Source organism: Hemicordylus capensis, chromosome 3 (genome assembly GCF_027244095.1).
Source record: "Hemicordylus capensis ecotype Gifberg chromosome 3, rHemCap1.1.pri, whole genome shotgun sequence".
NCBI lineage: Eukaryota > Metazoa > Chordata > Lepidosauria > Squamata > Cordylidae > Hemicordylus > Hemicordylus capensis.
In genome coordinates this window covers 102,081,757-102,099,008 of record NC_069659.1, presented here as the reverse complement: position 1 = coordinate 102,099,008, position 17,252 = coordinate 102,081,757, and the positions used below count along the sequence as shown (strand labels likewise).

At 43.8% G+C, this 17,252-nt stretch overlaps 1 protein-coding gene across 2 annotated transcripts in view; it reads right to left on the bottom strand.

Moving 5' to 3' along the window:
- RPGR (retinitis pigmentosa GTPase regulator) overlaps positions 1 to 17,252 on the bottom strand; it is a 66,989-nt gene that overhangs the window by 34,499 nt on the left and 15,238 nt on the right. For both annotated transcript variants that reach the window (XM_053305307.1, XM_053305306.1), the window contains exons 8-13: positions 16,344 to 16,499; positions 10,415 to 10,539; positions 4,145 to 4,330; positions 3,202 to 3,385; positions 2,212 to 2,318; positions 823 to 888 (exon numbers count right to left, since the gene is read on the bottom strand). In XM_053305307.1, the coding sequence (XP_053161282.1) occupies positions 823 to 888; positions 2,212 to 2,318; positions 3,202 to 3,385; positions 4,145 to 4,330; positions 10,415 to 10,539; positions 16,344 to 16,499 (824 nt within the window). The remainder of the gene's footprint in view (positions 1 to 822; positions 889 to 2,211; positions 2,319 to 3,201; positions 3,386 to 4,144; positions 4,331 to 10,414; positions 10,540 to 16,343; positions 16,500 to 17,252) is intronic.

Sequence of the window (17,252 nt, the reverse complement as noted above, 5' to 3'; positions counted from 1 at the left end):
AACCTGTGCTGACAGTCAGATACAAGCCAAACTCATAGCACATGGGAGGTGATCCTGAGGGTCACTATGTTAAAAAGAGGAAAGTAGCCTCCATTAGAACTATTTGGTATGTATTATGTACTTATCAGACACATTGCCCTAATCCAGATATCAAAGGGGTTCGCCATTCATTTCAATAGATGGAACTGTTTTATATATACACTCTCTGTTTGTTGATATGGCGATATCCTTTCCCTGCCTGCCAGGAGTACTACAAGGATTCTCCTATTTTGTCTTGTTTTCACTTTAGTATCATAACAGGAAATAAATTTATAATAGGCCAAACTTTGCAAAGAGGTATTCCAACATTTATTCCTTACGCCATTTTTTTCATTAGTGAAGCATAAAGGCATTGCTGTCCATTCCAAAAAGTGATTTTATGGAATCATTGCCTTATCATCCAACACCCAGGAAAATTAAAAGGAATAAAACCTAAACGGAGCCCTAGAAAAAACTAACTGTTGAACAACTTGTTTGTTTTAACTAGCACTTTAATTTAACCAATTAAAGTGAGTTGTGCGATATAAAAGTTATTTTAAAAAATAATAATGTAATATTTTTAATAAGTGCAGAAAAGATATTCTGTATAGAAAAAATTGACCTAAACACATTGTTTGAATTAAAAGATATATATAATTTGTTTTTATGCAACTATTAAAAACATATTCAGAAAGCACCTATTTTTAATACTATAATTAATGAATTAGTTGACCTGCTGATTATTCCAGTTAATATTGTTAACCATAGAAAATAACCTTTAAATAAAATGTGTGTCCAACATACCTTTTGTTTTTGAACTGGCTGTATTTCTAACGACTGGTCATTGGGATTCAGTCTCATCACATGGGTCTGGAATTTTTTTTTAAAATGATTAGTAAATAAAAGCAGTGAGCTAACTTAACATTAACATTCAATTCACATTCACATGGTCTGCTTTTGGAAATCTCAGAGTATTCTCAAACAACTAGCTTCATGCCTCAAGCACTGGAATTATAAGAGATAACAACATAAGAACAGCCCTGCTGGATCAGGTCCAAGGCCCCTTTAGTCCAGCATCCTGCTTCCCACAGTAGCCCAACAGATGCCTCTGAGAAGCCCACAAGCAAGAGGTGAAGGTATGCCCTCTCTCCTGATATTGCTCCCTTGCAACTGGTATTTAGAGGTATCTTGCCTCTAGGGATGTGCATGGAACTGGTTACCGGTTCAAATGACCAGCAGTTCGGCCAGTTCGAGGGGGGGGGCATATCTTTAAGGGCGGGGGAGGGTGCCCTTACCCCTCCTGCTGTGTTTCCCCTGCCAGTGCTCCATTAAAAAAGTGTCCGTCAGGTCAGCAGCATACCTCCCTGCAGCCCTGGTGTCCTCCTCTGCCGGAGGTACCCGTTGGGCGTGTGTGTGCGTATGCACGTTGCATTCACTCGCCCAACATATGCACACATGCCAGGTACTTCCGGCCTAGGAGGACACCGGGGCGGCAGGTAGGTACTCTGCTACCCTGACGGACACTTTTTAATGGAGCGCCAGCGGGGGGAAAGCAGTGGTTGAGATGGCAAATATTCCTACTGGAATATACAGCTTTGTGTAAACTAATGTGTTGCTGTTTAGGACAGTTGTTCAAAACTGTCCTAAGTGTGTGTGTGTGTGTGTGTGTGTGTGTGTGTGTACCCACTGTACAGTGTTGCAAACATATATGCAAATATACACTGAATACATATGTGCACAATTTGACTAACAGCAAATAGGCAAAAGATGCATAAATACTATTCTTAGTAGTTTTAGTGAACACAGCAGGCCACTAATGAACACTGCTAAGCATGAGCACAAAATAAGCCAGGGCGTTCTTCTAGAGAGTGCACTTCTCTTGGAACAAACTAACTATAAAGCACTTTCCAAACTAAAGACAAAAATATACACATATGACGATAAAGCATAAGTATAAACACCATGTTTCCAATTTCAAGAGAAACAAAGAGATGGAATTGGCTATCAGTCTGAAAAAGCCAAGAGTTCTCTCTTCTAACAAGTGGCACAAACCAAGATACATTCTGATACCACAGAAGCCTGTTGAATTAGGAGGTAGCACATGCCGTAATGAATCAGCATGACAGCCACACTACAAGCAAGTGCCTTTTTCACAAGACTTTCCACACTATACAGTCATGGTAGATGAATTACCATATTCAAGACATCTGTAGTGTTCCCAAGACTTCTACCCTCATTTTCATCTGAATCATCCTCTGTTGAATATTCCTCAGCATCACTGTCTTCCTCTCTCTTCTCTCCTTTAAAACAAATGCAAGACGTGGACTGAGAAATATATTTCTATGAGAAGGGCAAGTCTGGAGATTTATATATTACTGAGGGAGTACTGAAGCATAATTCTTCTTGCCAGTTCTAACTGCTAGAAGAGGTACTCTTATTTGGACAAGTGCAATGAAGCTGTCAGAAACTTAAACAAGTTCCCTTCCCATAATGGCTACCTGCATGCTTTGCTTGCCCCACAGGGAGAAAAGGGTTAACCTTCCCTCACCAAGTGCTGAGGTCCAAATCTGTATCACATCCACCCACCAATATTCACTAGTCAAATTTTGAAGAAACACAGGAGATCCTGTTCATAAGCAGGAGTAGAGATGGGAGGAGTGAGAGCCTGGGGGCTGCAGGTGTCCAGGGGCCACATCCTGCCTCCCCCCTTCCTCCCACCGCCCACTGCTCTCTGACATCACCAAACCAGCGCAACTTAGCAGAGCTGCCCCATCCAGCTCAGTGTGCGACCAAGCAGTCCCTTTAAGGCAGCCCGTTCTTGTGCACTGCAGCAGCCCTGTGTCTTCAGGCTACATTGGCTCACTGCACAGCAAAGGCAGGAGGAGGGGCATCCTTGTTCCAGAGCCACCTCCAACCTTGCTACATCCTGTTCATAGACCACCTGTATAACATCAACACATGACTGGAAAGATTCCGTTCAGTCCTTCGCAGGTTTCGGGTGCAGAGGAACTGTACTGGCACTTTTCCTATCTTCATGTCACCCAACTGTCACAGTTGATTAATCAAATAGTGCCTGAGATCCTGAACAGTAATTGCATGTGCAGCTTTAAGGACCGCGATGTTCAAAATGCATCACACATTTCCAGTGACACAAAAGATATAGGTGGTCAAAAGACAGTTCACCTGTTTCATAGTCCAAAGCAGATTCACCGTCTTTCTTTTTATCAGCTGCCTCTGAATCAGGATGACTTTCTCTGGGTACCCCCAGTGGAACAGTGTTGCTGATGACACATGACGAAGGCTTTAGGGAATCTCCCAATGGAGGAAGTGTCCGTGCCAGTCGTCTAAATTGTTCAGGTGATTTTTCCTTGTTAAAAATCAAAAGCAAACAGAGTCACTTTTAAGTTACATTAAGAGAACCAGTAAAAGATAGTGGCCCATTGGGTGGAGGGTGGAGGGCAACCTTTGCGTTTCCTTTTTCTGGAGAAAATGGCACTTCTGGGAATCAACCAGTCATTCAGAGAATACTGCATGTAGTCATGAAATCCTCTCCTGGACTATCTGTGCCAATTGCATAAAAGATGAAAAGACCTTTAACTACATGATTAAAGAAGCTCACATATTTTTAACTAGGACTGCCAGCCTGTGAGAATGAGGTAATTTAATCTATCAGTTAGGGAAAGACACAATAAAGGAAAATTGCCAGTACCATGGAAACTGGACATCAGTACTCCAAGCATCAAAGCTTTTAATATGAAAGCAGAACAGGGATTATCCAAATGAATTTCTCTCAGTTTAGGTCTCCACAAGCAGAAATTGGCAAGCTCGTCTTGCTTTAGTGCAAGGTTTCAACCTGTTGCTCATTTACCCATTTATCTCCTTTTCAAATTTGCTCACACTCCTCCATTGGGTTTATTTGAAGTGAGAGCACTTTGGGTGTGGAGAAAGAGAAAGAGAATTTAAAAAAGAAAACCTCCCCAATGCAAATCTTGTTGAAATGCAAATATTATACAAAAATTCCAGGATTTTTTAAAAAAAAATCTTTCCATTTAAAATACACATAGATAGACAACTATATGCACCTTTTTGCTTTTTTGAAGTTTTTCAGAAGTAGTTAAAAATTTACCCTTTCTCTCCGGCGCACTCGGGCGGATAATGATTGATGCAAGGTGTCTATTACTAGTGAATCTCCACCTAATTCAGAGACTACAGCGGTCAAGTATTGTTCACTTGGGTCTGGCACGAGCGTTTCATCTAATTCCATAGGCCTCGGTGTGGCAAAAACAAGCATATGACAACCACCACAGGCAGCCTGCAGCACAAGGACAATGGAGACCATTAATTTGCATTCATCATTTGGGCGGCGGGGGGGTGGGGAGCAGGAAGCAATTTTCTTCATGATTAGCTACAGACTCCAGAACATTCCTAATTACAATCCTTCAACACATACAAATGCTTAAGTAATTTCCAAAGCAATTTTTGCTCAGTATTTTGAGCTATGTCAACAAGACATGCATCAGACATTAACAAAAAGAAATGACATGAGAGAAAAATGATCCGTTTTTCAATAGAGCTTGGAGTTTAAGAACTTTATTACTCTGAATTAGGTTAGTTTTCACTAGGCTCATTTTCTGTGCCCCAGGGCAACGCAAAGGCATTGAGCAAATTAGACTAACCATAAAACTTGCTTCTTTAATTTGCTGATATGCCCTGCCACTACTTTTGCCTCTCTGATGGCCTTCCCATTGCCATGTTTTAAAGACCACTAAGTATAAAAAGTGAATCGTTACAATAAAGATACTAAGCAAATACACTTGGAAGCACTGATCTTAACTGCAGTGCATCTCTGTGTGTATTTATGCATACATAAAGACAAACTGCAGCAGGGGATGACAAAATTGGCACAGAACTGGCAGGTCCTGCAAGGTAGGAGAGTGTCTCCACTCATGGCATAAAAATAGCAAGGGTGCCATATGGCCACCCACAACCAGTGTTCCCTGTTACAGGGAACAGATGTTGACTACAACTCTCACCATCCCCAGCTGCAATAGCCTTTGGCTGGGGATAATGGGAGTTGTAGTCAACATTTGGTAAAAACAGGTTGCTCACCTGTAACTGATGATCTGGAAGAGATCCGTTGACATCCATAAGTATGGGTTCTGCGCCTGCGCAGAGACCACGTGGTAGCCATGCCTCAGCTTGTCAAGGTGCCCAAGCTCCACCCCCACGCTGGCAGCGTGCTATTTAAGGGCAGGCTGGCTGCCATGTCCCTCAGTTCTTGGATGACTGCCATGAAGGACGACCATCCAGGTAAGATGGTGAGTTCATTGATGTAGAATAACACAATACAGAACTGGCGAACGGCCTGCACACAATTATGCACATCGCAGAGCACTACTGCAGAGGGGGTGGTCCGGGAGGGTCTTATGGATGTCGACTGATCTCTTCCAGATCATCAGTTACAGGTGAGCAACCGGTTTATCTGGATCGAGATCTGTTAAGATCCATAAGTATGAGTGTTTAGCAAGTTCCCCAAGGAAGAGGGTGCAGTAGTGGTTATTGCAACACCCTTTTAAGTACACTTCTCCCGAAATTAGCCTCCGCAGCAGAGCATACATCTATGGCGTAGTGCTTGACAAAAGGAATCTCTGTGGACCATGTAGCTGCCTTGCAGGTGTCCGAAAAAGATATCCCTGAAAGGTGTGCGGCCGATGAAGCGTACACCCAGGTGGAATGGGCCTTGATCGCTTCTGGGGGCATTTTGCCCTGCAAGCTGCAGGTGAACTTGATGAGTTCAACCAGCCAGGTCGATAACCTTTGCCTTGTAATGCAGGCATCCTTAGACTTGCCCTTATAAGCCACAAAAAGGCATTTGGATGCCAGGAGAGCTTTAGTGCGAGCAAGATAGGAGAGCCCTGTGCACATCTAGGGAGTGCATAGAGTGCTCCAGTGAGGTGGTTGGATTCCGGAAGAATGTGGGCAAGACAATGTCCTGGTTCAGATCAAAGTTGGAGACCACCTTCGCTAAAAAGTCAGGATCCAGGTGCATCAGGACTTTGTCCAGAACAAACTTTGTATACGGAGCATCTATCCTCAGAGCTGTAAGCTCACTTGCACATCTCACTGATATTATTGCCACCAAAAAGGCCGTCTTCAAGGAAATGAGCTTCAAGGAAACAGTAGCCATAGGCTCAAATGGGGCCTGAGTAAGTGACAAAAGCCAGACCTTCAATTCTTTCTTTCATATCGATTTAAAGTTTGGCCGATCGAAGCCAAGCGTGTCTGCGTAGCATGACTGCAGCAGTCAGGGAGTGAGACTCCGATTCTACGAGGTACTTCACAATCTCGTCAGCTCTGCAGACCTTTCCAGAGTCTGCTGGTACCTCTTTTGAAAATCTTCTGCTGACAAGGTATCTAAGTCACTTTGAAAGGTCTCCCAAATGCTATGATTGTACTTGGCTGGCAGCATAGTTTGCCACCTTTATAGAAAGACATGCAGTTGAATAAATCTTTCTACCAAGCAAATCCAATTTACGGCCTTCCTTCTCTGGGGGCGTCGTGTAACGCTTTCCTGATTCTGAAGCAGTGGCACAGTCAACTACAAGGGATTGGTTTCAAAAGATATGTGCTGTCTTTTTCTTGAATGCAGTAAAGACTCTCCAGCCTTTTAGACGTGGGCGTCAAGGTGTGTAGCACCTCCCACGTACTTTTGGCAGCTCTCGTAATTACCTGGAGCATGGGCAAGACAACCGGTTGGTTGGTTTGTGTCCTGAGCATAAAATTATAGACTGGATCATCAATAGTAGATAACTGTGATTGCAGGTCGAGACCAAGGGCCTCCACCATGGCACATATGTGTTTATGATATGATTTCATTTCCTCGTTGGGAGACATGTAAGTCGTTTGAGGGACATCCACTGTAGGTTCCATGAGAGTATCCCCATTCTCTGGATCCGACTCTAAGTCGGAAGAATCATAATGTTCAGAGCCTGATGCTCTAGGTGAAGAGGGAACAGTTGTCTGCATCTCCACCGTGACATTATGGGCCAAAGAAGGCATGCATGCCTGGGAACCAACGGTGCGGAGCAAAAGTGGAGCAGTCTGTGTGATTTGCTGAGTTGTTTGTATATGTCGGTCTGTGAAGCCATTGTTACACATGGTATCGCAGGTTTGAGTAGTTGTTGCAGCATAGAGACTGCCAGTGACGAGGACAGAGGAGTGTATGGTTTCCAATGCTTTGTGCCCTCACAGGAATACAGGGCACCCGGAGAGCAGGTACCCATCCTGGAAGTCACTACAGCTGCGTTGGCTGTAGCATGCGAGAAACCACAGATGTGCCATGTAGTCACGTCATGGAGGTGATCAGCTGACAAGGTATTGTCCAACTGCGGAACCGGTGCAGAAGTGACACTCGGTTCAATGGTAGAATGGAGAAATCCTCTGAACGTCGACGTTGAAGGCATACTCGAAGTCGAGTCCAATACAGATAGCAAAGTTTGAGTGGTTGAAGGGCTGAGAGCCGCTGTGGTGTTTGCATCCGTCTCGTTCTCCTCAACATCAAAGGTCAGCATTGGTGTTCGACATCGAGGAGACACTCTGGTTGACATGGAGACCATTGGCGTGTGTAGAGTCAACGCAGGAGGCACTGCACTACGGTCGTTCGGCATTGACGAAGCCGAAGACGCAATCGGAGTCCTGGCTGGGGACAGAGAGCAAGCTCTGGAAACGGAGACCAACGGTGTCGACGGACCGATGGATTGAAGATGTGGGACAGCCGTCAGTGCTGAAGCGTCGAGTTCCGGCACCAATGTCGAAGAATGGCACGGTGTCAAAGGCGAACAGCGAGCAGACGAAAGAGACGGAGTACGTGTTAGGTCAACTGTCTTCTGGCATTTACTAGGAAGCGAAGATGAGGTCGAAGCAAAGTGGTGCTTTTTCAGCTTCGATGAAACATTACCGTGGGAATGATGCTTGCTGGATGACGAAGTCGATTGCACTGGCGACACCAAAGCTGAATAAGAGGATCTCGACATTGAGGTTGACATTGTGACTCCTTGCTGAGCTCCTGACGCCGAAGCTGGCGAATGCGAGGCTGGGTGAATCGGCGTCAAAGTTGAAGTGGACTTTGTGGACTTCGACCCGTGAGGAGTCAATGAAGACGGTGGAGCCGAAGAAGATTTTGGAGGTGTCTTCGACATTAACACAGACAGGCGTGGCTCACCCGGCATCGAAGGACTTAATACATCATCATAGATGGCGGCCCTCAAACAAAGTGCTCGATTCTTTCGCGTTTCTTTGGAAAAAGACAAATAAATCTTGCAGGTCAAGACATTGTGCTCTTTGCCCAAACATAGCAAGCACAAGTCATGCAAATCCTTCAAGGGGAGTTTGGCTTTACAGCCCTCACACCATTTGAAGGTTTTTTTCTCCTCAGCCATAACGGGGCACACTTTTGGGTAGTAAGGGCCATTCCGTAAGTCAAAATACCAGGAAAAGTCCGTCAGCCAATCCGAGTCAAATCACCAAAACACAGGTTGTCAGCCAGAATATGGGTCATACACTAAATTTCAGTCCAAAAAACACTTTTTTTCCTTTCTTTTTTTGAGAAGAACTCACAGAGGAACTTAACCAACAGGAAGCGGCAGACCGGAGTCAGAACGCGATGGCAGTCGGAGAACTGAGGGACATGGCGCCCAGCCCGCCCTTAAATAGCATGCTGCCAGCGTGGGGGCGGGGCTTGGATGCCTCAACAAACTGAGGCATGGCTACTGTGTGGTCTCTGCACAGGCGCAGAACCCATACTGATGGATATCAACGGATCTCGATCCAGATCATCAGTTACAGTTGAGCAACCTGTTTTTACCAAATATTGACTACAACTTCCATTATCCCCAGCCAAAGGCTATTGCAGCTGGGGATGATGAGAATCGTAGTCAACATCTGTTCCCTGTAACAGGGAACACTGGTTGCAATAGCCTTTGGCTGGGGATAATGGGAGTTGTAGTCAACATTTGGTAATCTCTGTTACCAATACTGCCTGCAACCCTTTCAGTCCTTTCTGTCACAGGGTACGTGGATATTGACTCCAGGAAAGCATGTGCATTGGTGCACTCCCTCTTAGCTAAATTTCTTCCTCACAAAGCAGACATCTTGACTATGGAAACACCAATGCAACAGGAGAAGCACCAGTGCTTCTTACGAGTTTTGGACTAATTCTGCACCAGTGCTAGAAGCCCTCTCTGCCACCTGAAAATATGTCTCTGAGGGCTGTGAGACTCTCAAGGCCATATTTTCAGGTGGCACAGAGAGCTTCCTGGGAGAGGGGAGGTGGTCAAAATTTACCATCACTGCTCAGCCAATTCAACTTTTCAGAAGCACCAGTCCCCCTGCCCCATAGGCTAGTGCTTCATTAGGATGTTAGCCTCCCCCTACCCCACTGCCCTCAAAGAGAGGTGTGTTTAGCCCATTTTGTTCTTGATGCAACTGCTAGGGCAAGGGAGGGATGTTAAGAGAGATTGCTCCCTTTAGCACATTCTCTCCAAGGCCACATGCCTCTCCACCATGTCATCATCTTGAGAATAGAGTGAGGCTGAGCCATGTCTGCCTCCCTCCATCCCACAAACGATCACATGCCATAACTGTCCTCAGAGAAAGCACATCCAAGGGAATTCTTTCTCTGAGCCTAATTTCATCCCATCAGTCTTTGGGAAAGGAGGGAAGATGAGCCTATTAAGCCTCTTTTCATCCCTGAAACAAAGGGGATACAACAGCTTTGGACACCCAAATGGTTGCTGGTGGAGTCAGCAACTGAGCTCAAAGGAAGCTCTCACTGAACCCAGCTCTCTCCCTCCAATTATCTTTTGCGGGGGAAGAGGGGCTCTGCCTAACACAGCTGGAGGAATGAAGAGCATAGGACTTTTTATTCCTTTAGATTTCTCTTTACTCCCGCTTGCCCCCTGACCCATAATTTGTTGCAGGTTTGTACTATGTTAAGCCTTAATGTTTTGGTTTTCTTAAGCGATCAAGGAACACAGGTCCAAATGCGAGAGCTGCAGAGATTTCCCTGTATAGAACAGAATGTTATGAATCTTAGAAATCTACTTAAACACACATTCCTTTGAACTGTTTTCAGCACAAACATTGCAGAATTGTGTCTGCAAACATGAAACAAAAAGGAACATCTCATACAGGACTCTTTCCCAATCTAAACAGGAAAAGATAAACAAATATGATTAACTAGCAATCCAAATAATTTAACATGTCTTCATGCTCACCTATAATTAAATAATATAATGCTGTATAACATATGCATGAGATTTAAACAAGGTGCCTTTAAATAGAACTTGAGCAAAATGAATAAGTATTTCAAAATATAAAGAAGAAATTGAAGCCTTACCGAATGCACAGTAAACCTCAAAAAATTAGAACATAATGTAGGTACAAATTGATTAGTGTAATTTTCGTCCCCAAGTCCTAACTTGCCATGCCGTCCATCTCCAAAGGTATACATAAGGCCATTCTCTAAGTGTGGAAAGAGGAACAGGTTTACTAATGTGTAATGCAGTGAGGTGTAAAAAAGCAGTGGACAAAGAAATTATCCCAGTAAGACCCAAAGTAAAAAGAGTAGTAAAACTAATCCCTTCATTTCTAAGACAAAAAATCTTAAAATACATTTTTTAAGTTAGTTAATCTTCCAAATTAATTACTTCTGAGTAGTCCTATTGAACTTCAGTAGTTTTTTAGACTAGTTCCTGAGTAGCACTATTGAATAACTTAATCTAGAAGATGTCAGCTAGTGAAGTAAACATTAGAACGAGTCAGACTTCAAGGTTTCAACCTTACCTTGAAGAGCTAAATCCTATTCAGCAAACAGGTATTAACTCTTCAGTACTAAATCCCCACCGAAAGCTAGGACTATTAAATTAAGGACATAGTTTGCGTGGTCACGAAAAATATAGATTCTATAGCTATTGACTTCTTTTTAAGGACATCTGCTTAATTAAAGGGCATCCCAGCAGAAGAGGGGGCACTTCCCAGTGTATTGCACAGTGTTGCATGTATGACTATTTGCTCCATGGGCAGAAGTCATGGGTATGTGCTCAGTGCAAGTTTGTTCCCTCGATACAACGGTGGTGGATCTAGAGAAGCTCGGAGAGACAGAGAGGCATATGGATTAGACATTCAGGGACGTAGTAGAGGCATCCCACTCCTAGGCTGATAGCTCCTCTGTTGTCAGGGAAAATGAGGGTCTTAGGGAAGGAGGACATCAGTCTGAGGAAGAGGGAAATGCTCCCTTAGACCCCTTCCGTGGATGATGAGCCCACATCCTCTCGCACAGGGGATACTCTTCCAGGGGTTGGAGGCCTCCTTGTAGTGTGTGATTCAATCATTAGCGGTATAGCGAGATGAGTCTGTGACCCAAGTGTTGACTGCACGGTGACTTGTCTGTCTTGCGTGAAGGTTGCGAACATTATGTGGCATCTAGGTGCATGTTGGCACCAACGATGTGGGGAAATGTAGTTGGGAGGTCCTGGAAGCCAAATTTAGGCTGATAGCGTATTGAAGTCCAGGACCCCCAAAGTAGCATTCTCAGAAATGCTACCTGTTCCACGTGCAGGTTCAGCAAGACAGGCAAAGCTGAGGGGTCTCAATGAGTGGATGAGATGTTGGTGCTGGGAAGAGAGGTTTAGATTTGTTAGGCACTGAGATACATTTTGGTACAAGCAAAGCCTGTACAAAAGGGACAGGCTGCACTTGAACTAAGATGGAATCAGACTGCTGGCGCTTAAAATCAAAAAGGCTGCAGAGCAGCTTTTAAAATGACACCTGGGGAATAGCCGATAACAGCTGGGCAGAATCCAGTTCAGCAAATGCCATCCCCTAAGGTGCAAGGGCGTAAAAGATTCAAATAAAACAGAAGGGGACAGAGCAGAACCACACAAAGAGCAGACAGAAGGCTGTGCTAGCTGGTCAAAGAGATCAAAGAGCCAATAGAAAAATAGCATACAACAGGTAAGAGGTTCAGTGTATAGGTGCTTATATGCCAATGCCAGAAGCATCTGAGCCAAGATGGGTGAGGTGGAGTGCTTGTTTGCTAACAAAGAAATAGATACAGTGAGCATAACGGAACCAGTGGGACACTGTTATCCCTGGATACAAACTCTATAGAAAAGACAGGAAGGGGCACCTTGGAGGTGGAGTAGCACTGTGCGTTAAAGAAGGGATAGAATCTAACAAGGTAGAAAAACTAGGAGGACCAGAGTCCTCCGCATAAACCCTGTGGGTAACAATACAAGGCCTGAAAGGTAATGCGCTACTGGGGATGTAGCCCTCCGGATCAAAACACTGACAGTGACTGGGAGTTGCAGAAGGAAATCAGGGAGCCTTCAAGAAGAGGCAGGGCAGTAATAATTGGGGACTTCAATTACCCACACATAGACTGGGTAAATTTACAGTCAGGTAATGATGAAGAAGTCAAATTTCTAGATACGCTGAATGACTGTGTCCTAGAACAGTTGGCCATGGAACCAGCCAGAGAAGATGACCTTGGATTTAATCCTGAGTGGCACCCAGGACCTGGTGTGTGATGTCAGTGTCATTGACCCTTTAGGGAACAATGACCACAGTGCAATCAAATTCACCAAAGAAGAGAATCAGCAAGGAAGTCTAACACAGACATTTTGAATTTCAGAAGAGGAAACTTCTCCAAAATCAGGAGTGTGGTGAAAAGAAAACTGAAAGGGAAAATCAGGAGAGTCACTTTGCTCCAGAATGCATGGAGTTTACTTAAAACCACAATACTAGAAGCCCAGTTAGAATGTATACCAAGAAGGAGGAAAGGTACACCAAGACTGGGAAGATGCCAGCATGGCTAACAGGTAATAGTCAAGGAAGCTATAAAGGGGAAGAAGACTTCCTTCAGAAATTGGAAGGTCTGCCCAAATGAAGAGAACAGAAAGGAACACAAGCTCTGGCAAAAGAAATGAAAGGTGACAATAAGGGAGGTGAAAAGAGAGTTTGAGGAGTCTGAAAGCTAAAAGCATCAAGAAGAATAAAAAAATTCTTTGAATACATCAGAAGCAGGAAACCTGCCAAGGAGGTGGCTGGACCGTTGGACAATGAGGCAGTGAAAGGGATTATTAAGGAGGATATGGAGGTTGCAGAGAAGCTAAATCAGTTATTCGCAGCAGTCTTCACGGCAGAGGATACTGTTCCATATACCTGTTCCTGAATCAGGCTTTTCAGGGACGGAGGCTAAAGAACTGAGTCGGATAAAAGTAACAAGAGATGATGTTCTAAACTGTCTGGAAAAATTAAAAACTAGCAAATCTCCAGGGCCAGAGGGCATCCACCCAAGAGTCCTTAAAGAAAGCAAATGTGAAATTGCCAACCTCCTTGCTAAAATATATAACATATCCCTACAATCAGGCTCTGTAGCAGAGGACTGGAAAGTAGCCAGAATGTAACACCGATTTTCAAAAAGGGATCCAGGGGTGATCCGGGAAATTACAGACCGGTTACCTTAACGTCTGTTCCAGGCAAATTGATGGAAAGCATTCTCAAGGATGAAATTGTTAAGCACATACAAGAATAGGCCCTGCTGGAGGATAAGCAGCATGGCTTTTGCAAAGGTAAATCTTGCCTCACTAACATTCTGGAGTTCTTGGAGAGTGTCAACAGGTTTGTGGATAAAGGTGATCCAGTTGACATAGAATACCTAGACTTCCAAAAAGCTTTCAACAAAGTTCCTCATCAAAGACTCTTGAGAAAACTTAGCAATCATGGGATAAGGGGACAAGTACATGTGTGGATTGCTAACAGGCTGAAGGACAGGAAACAGAGGGTAGGTATAAATGGAGAATTTTCACAATGGAGTAAAGTAAGAAGCGGGGTCCCCCAGGGATCTGTACTCAGACCGGTGCTTTTTAATTTATTCATGCATGATCTAGAAGCAGGGGTAAGCAGCAAGGTGGCCAAATTTGCAGATGACACCAAACTATTTAGGGTAGTGAAATCCAAAACATGTTGTGAGGAGCTCAAAAAGGATCTCTCCAAACTGGGTGAGTGGGCAACAAAATGGGAAATGAGGTTCAATGCTGGCACGTGTAAAGTGATGCACATTGGGACAAAAAAACCCAACTTCAAGCATATGCTGATGGATCTGAGCTGTCGGTGACTGACCAGGAGAGGGATCTTGGGGTTGTGGTGGACAGCTTGTTGAAAGTGTCGACTGAAAAAGGCCAAATCCATCCCGAGGAGATAATCAATACTACCCGAAGCAGTCCTGCGCAGGTGCAGAACCCACTTTTATGACTGTCGAGGCCTCACTATCCAGATCTATGGTGTGGCCACACTTCAAGTACTGTGTACAATTCTGGTCACCACATCTAAAGAAGGACATTATAGAACCGGAAAAGGTGCAGAAGAGGGCAACCAAGGTGATCAGGGGCCCAGAGGACCTTACTTATGAGGCAAGGCTACAACATCTGGGGCTTTTTAGTTTAGAAAAAAGAAGACTGCAGGGAGATATGATAGAGGTCTATAAAATCATGCATGGTGTGGCAAAAATGGAGAGAGAGTAATTTTTCTCCTCTCACATAACACTAGAACCAGGGGTCATCCCATGAAATTGATTGCCAGGAAATTTAGGACCAACAAACAGAAGTACTTTTTTCACACAATGCATAATCAACTTGTGGAATTCTCTGCCACAAGATGTGGTGACAGCCAACAACCTGGATAGTTTTAAGAGGGGTTTGGATAACTTCATGGAGGAGAGGTCTATCAATGGCTACTAGTCTGAGGGATATAGGCCACCTCCAGCCTCAGAGGCAGAATGCCTCTGAATACCAGTTGCAGGGGAGTAACAGCAGGGAAGAGGGCATGCCCTCAACTCCTGCCTGTGGGCTTCTCAGAGGTATCTGGTGGGCCACTGTGTGAAACAGGATGCTGGACTAGATGGGCCTTGGGCCTGATCCAGCAGGGCTGTTCTTATGTTCTTATATTCTTATGCTTACTATCAATGTAGTTCACACCAGCTGATTCAACCAGAAAATACAACTTGCTCAGAAAAGAACAGAGGTGTGCAGCAGAATAATCATAATCGATAGGGTCACAGCTAATCTTCCCATTTTATTTGAATTACATTAATTATGCTTAAATAAAATGAGCATAATCCTGGTTGACAAGCTGCCACGTCTGGTGGATCTATTTACCACAAAGCATGAAGATTTGCTCAGCAACCACAATTACTTCTTTCAATTAAGATGTGTCCTCCGTTTGGAAACTGAATGCCATGAGACCATTCAGCCCATTCCTGAAAGACTGCTGTTAATTAAGACTGCTTGAACCTCCTAGCAACTGCTACTGATATTCTTCCTTGGCTCACATTTCCAAAGTCATTTCCATCAAAACTCTTAAGGACTCAGTGGCTTGATTCATACACACCTCATGTGAATCCACTTCAACCTGTGCTTTCCAGTCATAGTTTGCCCAATTTTGACATTAACAGCAAATTACAGTTTGCCTGAACCAGAAAATAAGGAAGGGAACTGGAGCATGCAAAGAAGGGAAGGGAGCTTATGAACTTGAGGCACACTCCCCTCAAACACCCAAACAATATATGATTCAACATTATGCTGGAACCTGTTCAAAACTAGCACAGGCCAAATGTTCATGCAGACTCTCAATTCCACTGATGCTTAATTTGTTTTCAATAAACATTAAAGTGTCAGTCATATCCCCCTGCCAGTGTTCCCTGTAACAGGAATTCCCAGATGTTGTTGACTACAACTCTCATATTCCCCAAGCAAAAGCCATTGCAGCTGGGGGTTCTGGGAGTTGTAGTCAACAACATCTATGAATCCTTATTAGAGGGAACACTGCCCCAGCTCTCATGAACAAAGACACTCTTTTTGGGACAGGAACGCATCTAAAGTTACTCAATTGCTTACACGCACACAAACACACACACATGCACGCACACACACTTCGTCCTTCTGCTTAGGGCTCCATCAAAGTCAAGAACACCCATGAGCTGCTGAATGTACCTTCAGCAGAAACTGCTGGCCAGTGGCAGCAACAGCAGCACTTTCTTTAATACTGCTCTATGGAGCTCTAATTTTACTCAACCTGCCCTAGACCTTCGTTTTCAGGCTCCTAGGAGTCAGGAGCTCCACTCTGGGGGCATTTGATTTAATGTTTGATACCACAACAACTACGCATTTCTCTCTGACCCAATAAATGTCTAATGGACTATTTTGTATTGTTTGCAAAAGTACACAAGCAGTATTTCAAAGGCACTTCTGAGCGGACAGCATGCATACCTGTTATTAAAGCTGTATGGTTTTCCCCACTTGCAATGTTACAGATTTTATGCCTCCCAAGATAATCCACAATCTTTGGTTCCAAGGTTTCAAAAATAAATGTACCGTGTCCAAGCTGTCCATACTGGCCAAGACCAAAAGTGTAGACATCTCCCTCTGAAAAATGCATACGAAGTTAATATTCACAGACTGTCATTGTCTAAAGATTTAGACTAGCATTGGGACAGATTGTGTAAGCAAGCTTTTAACTGAAGAGCTGGGCAAACAGAAAAAAGTAAAATCCAAAATAACAAGCATAAAGCATTACATCTATGACAAGAGACATAAACCTATTGGTGGGATCCAAAGGTATCTTGTTTAATGGACAGGGATTTCCATTCATGCAAGATGACTTCCCCATTTCTGCTGATTTCCCCTTTCCCACCCCACTCCATTCTGAAGAGCACCCCGACACTGAAGCGCAGATTTTCAGGGGACACAAAGGACTGTAGTAGGGGTAGAGGGGGCAGGAAACCCCATGGAAATATCATAGAAGATCATCATTGTACTTAGATTTATCCATTATTTACTGCTACAAACCACACATCGTTTGATTTGTCAAGGATAAAGAACTCTTAACCTTGGATAAGTAAGAAATACTTTTAGCTACTATAAAATGAATCACCTGCTAAGCAACTTTCACTCTAATAATTCATCTTGCAGGCCTCAAAAAGTAAGAAATAAAACTCAAGCAGGTTTTTAAATTGTTTAGAATGTTCCTATTTTAGTTTACACCAAGCATACTTGATTGCTGAATTAGTACCTCATTTGATCTTCTTATAATATATGTATACGTGTAGTTTATACAGGAAATCAAAGAAACACTAGGATTTGTCAAAAGCCATACTAGGAGGTCATTCACACAATAGA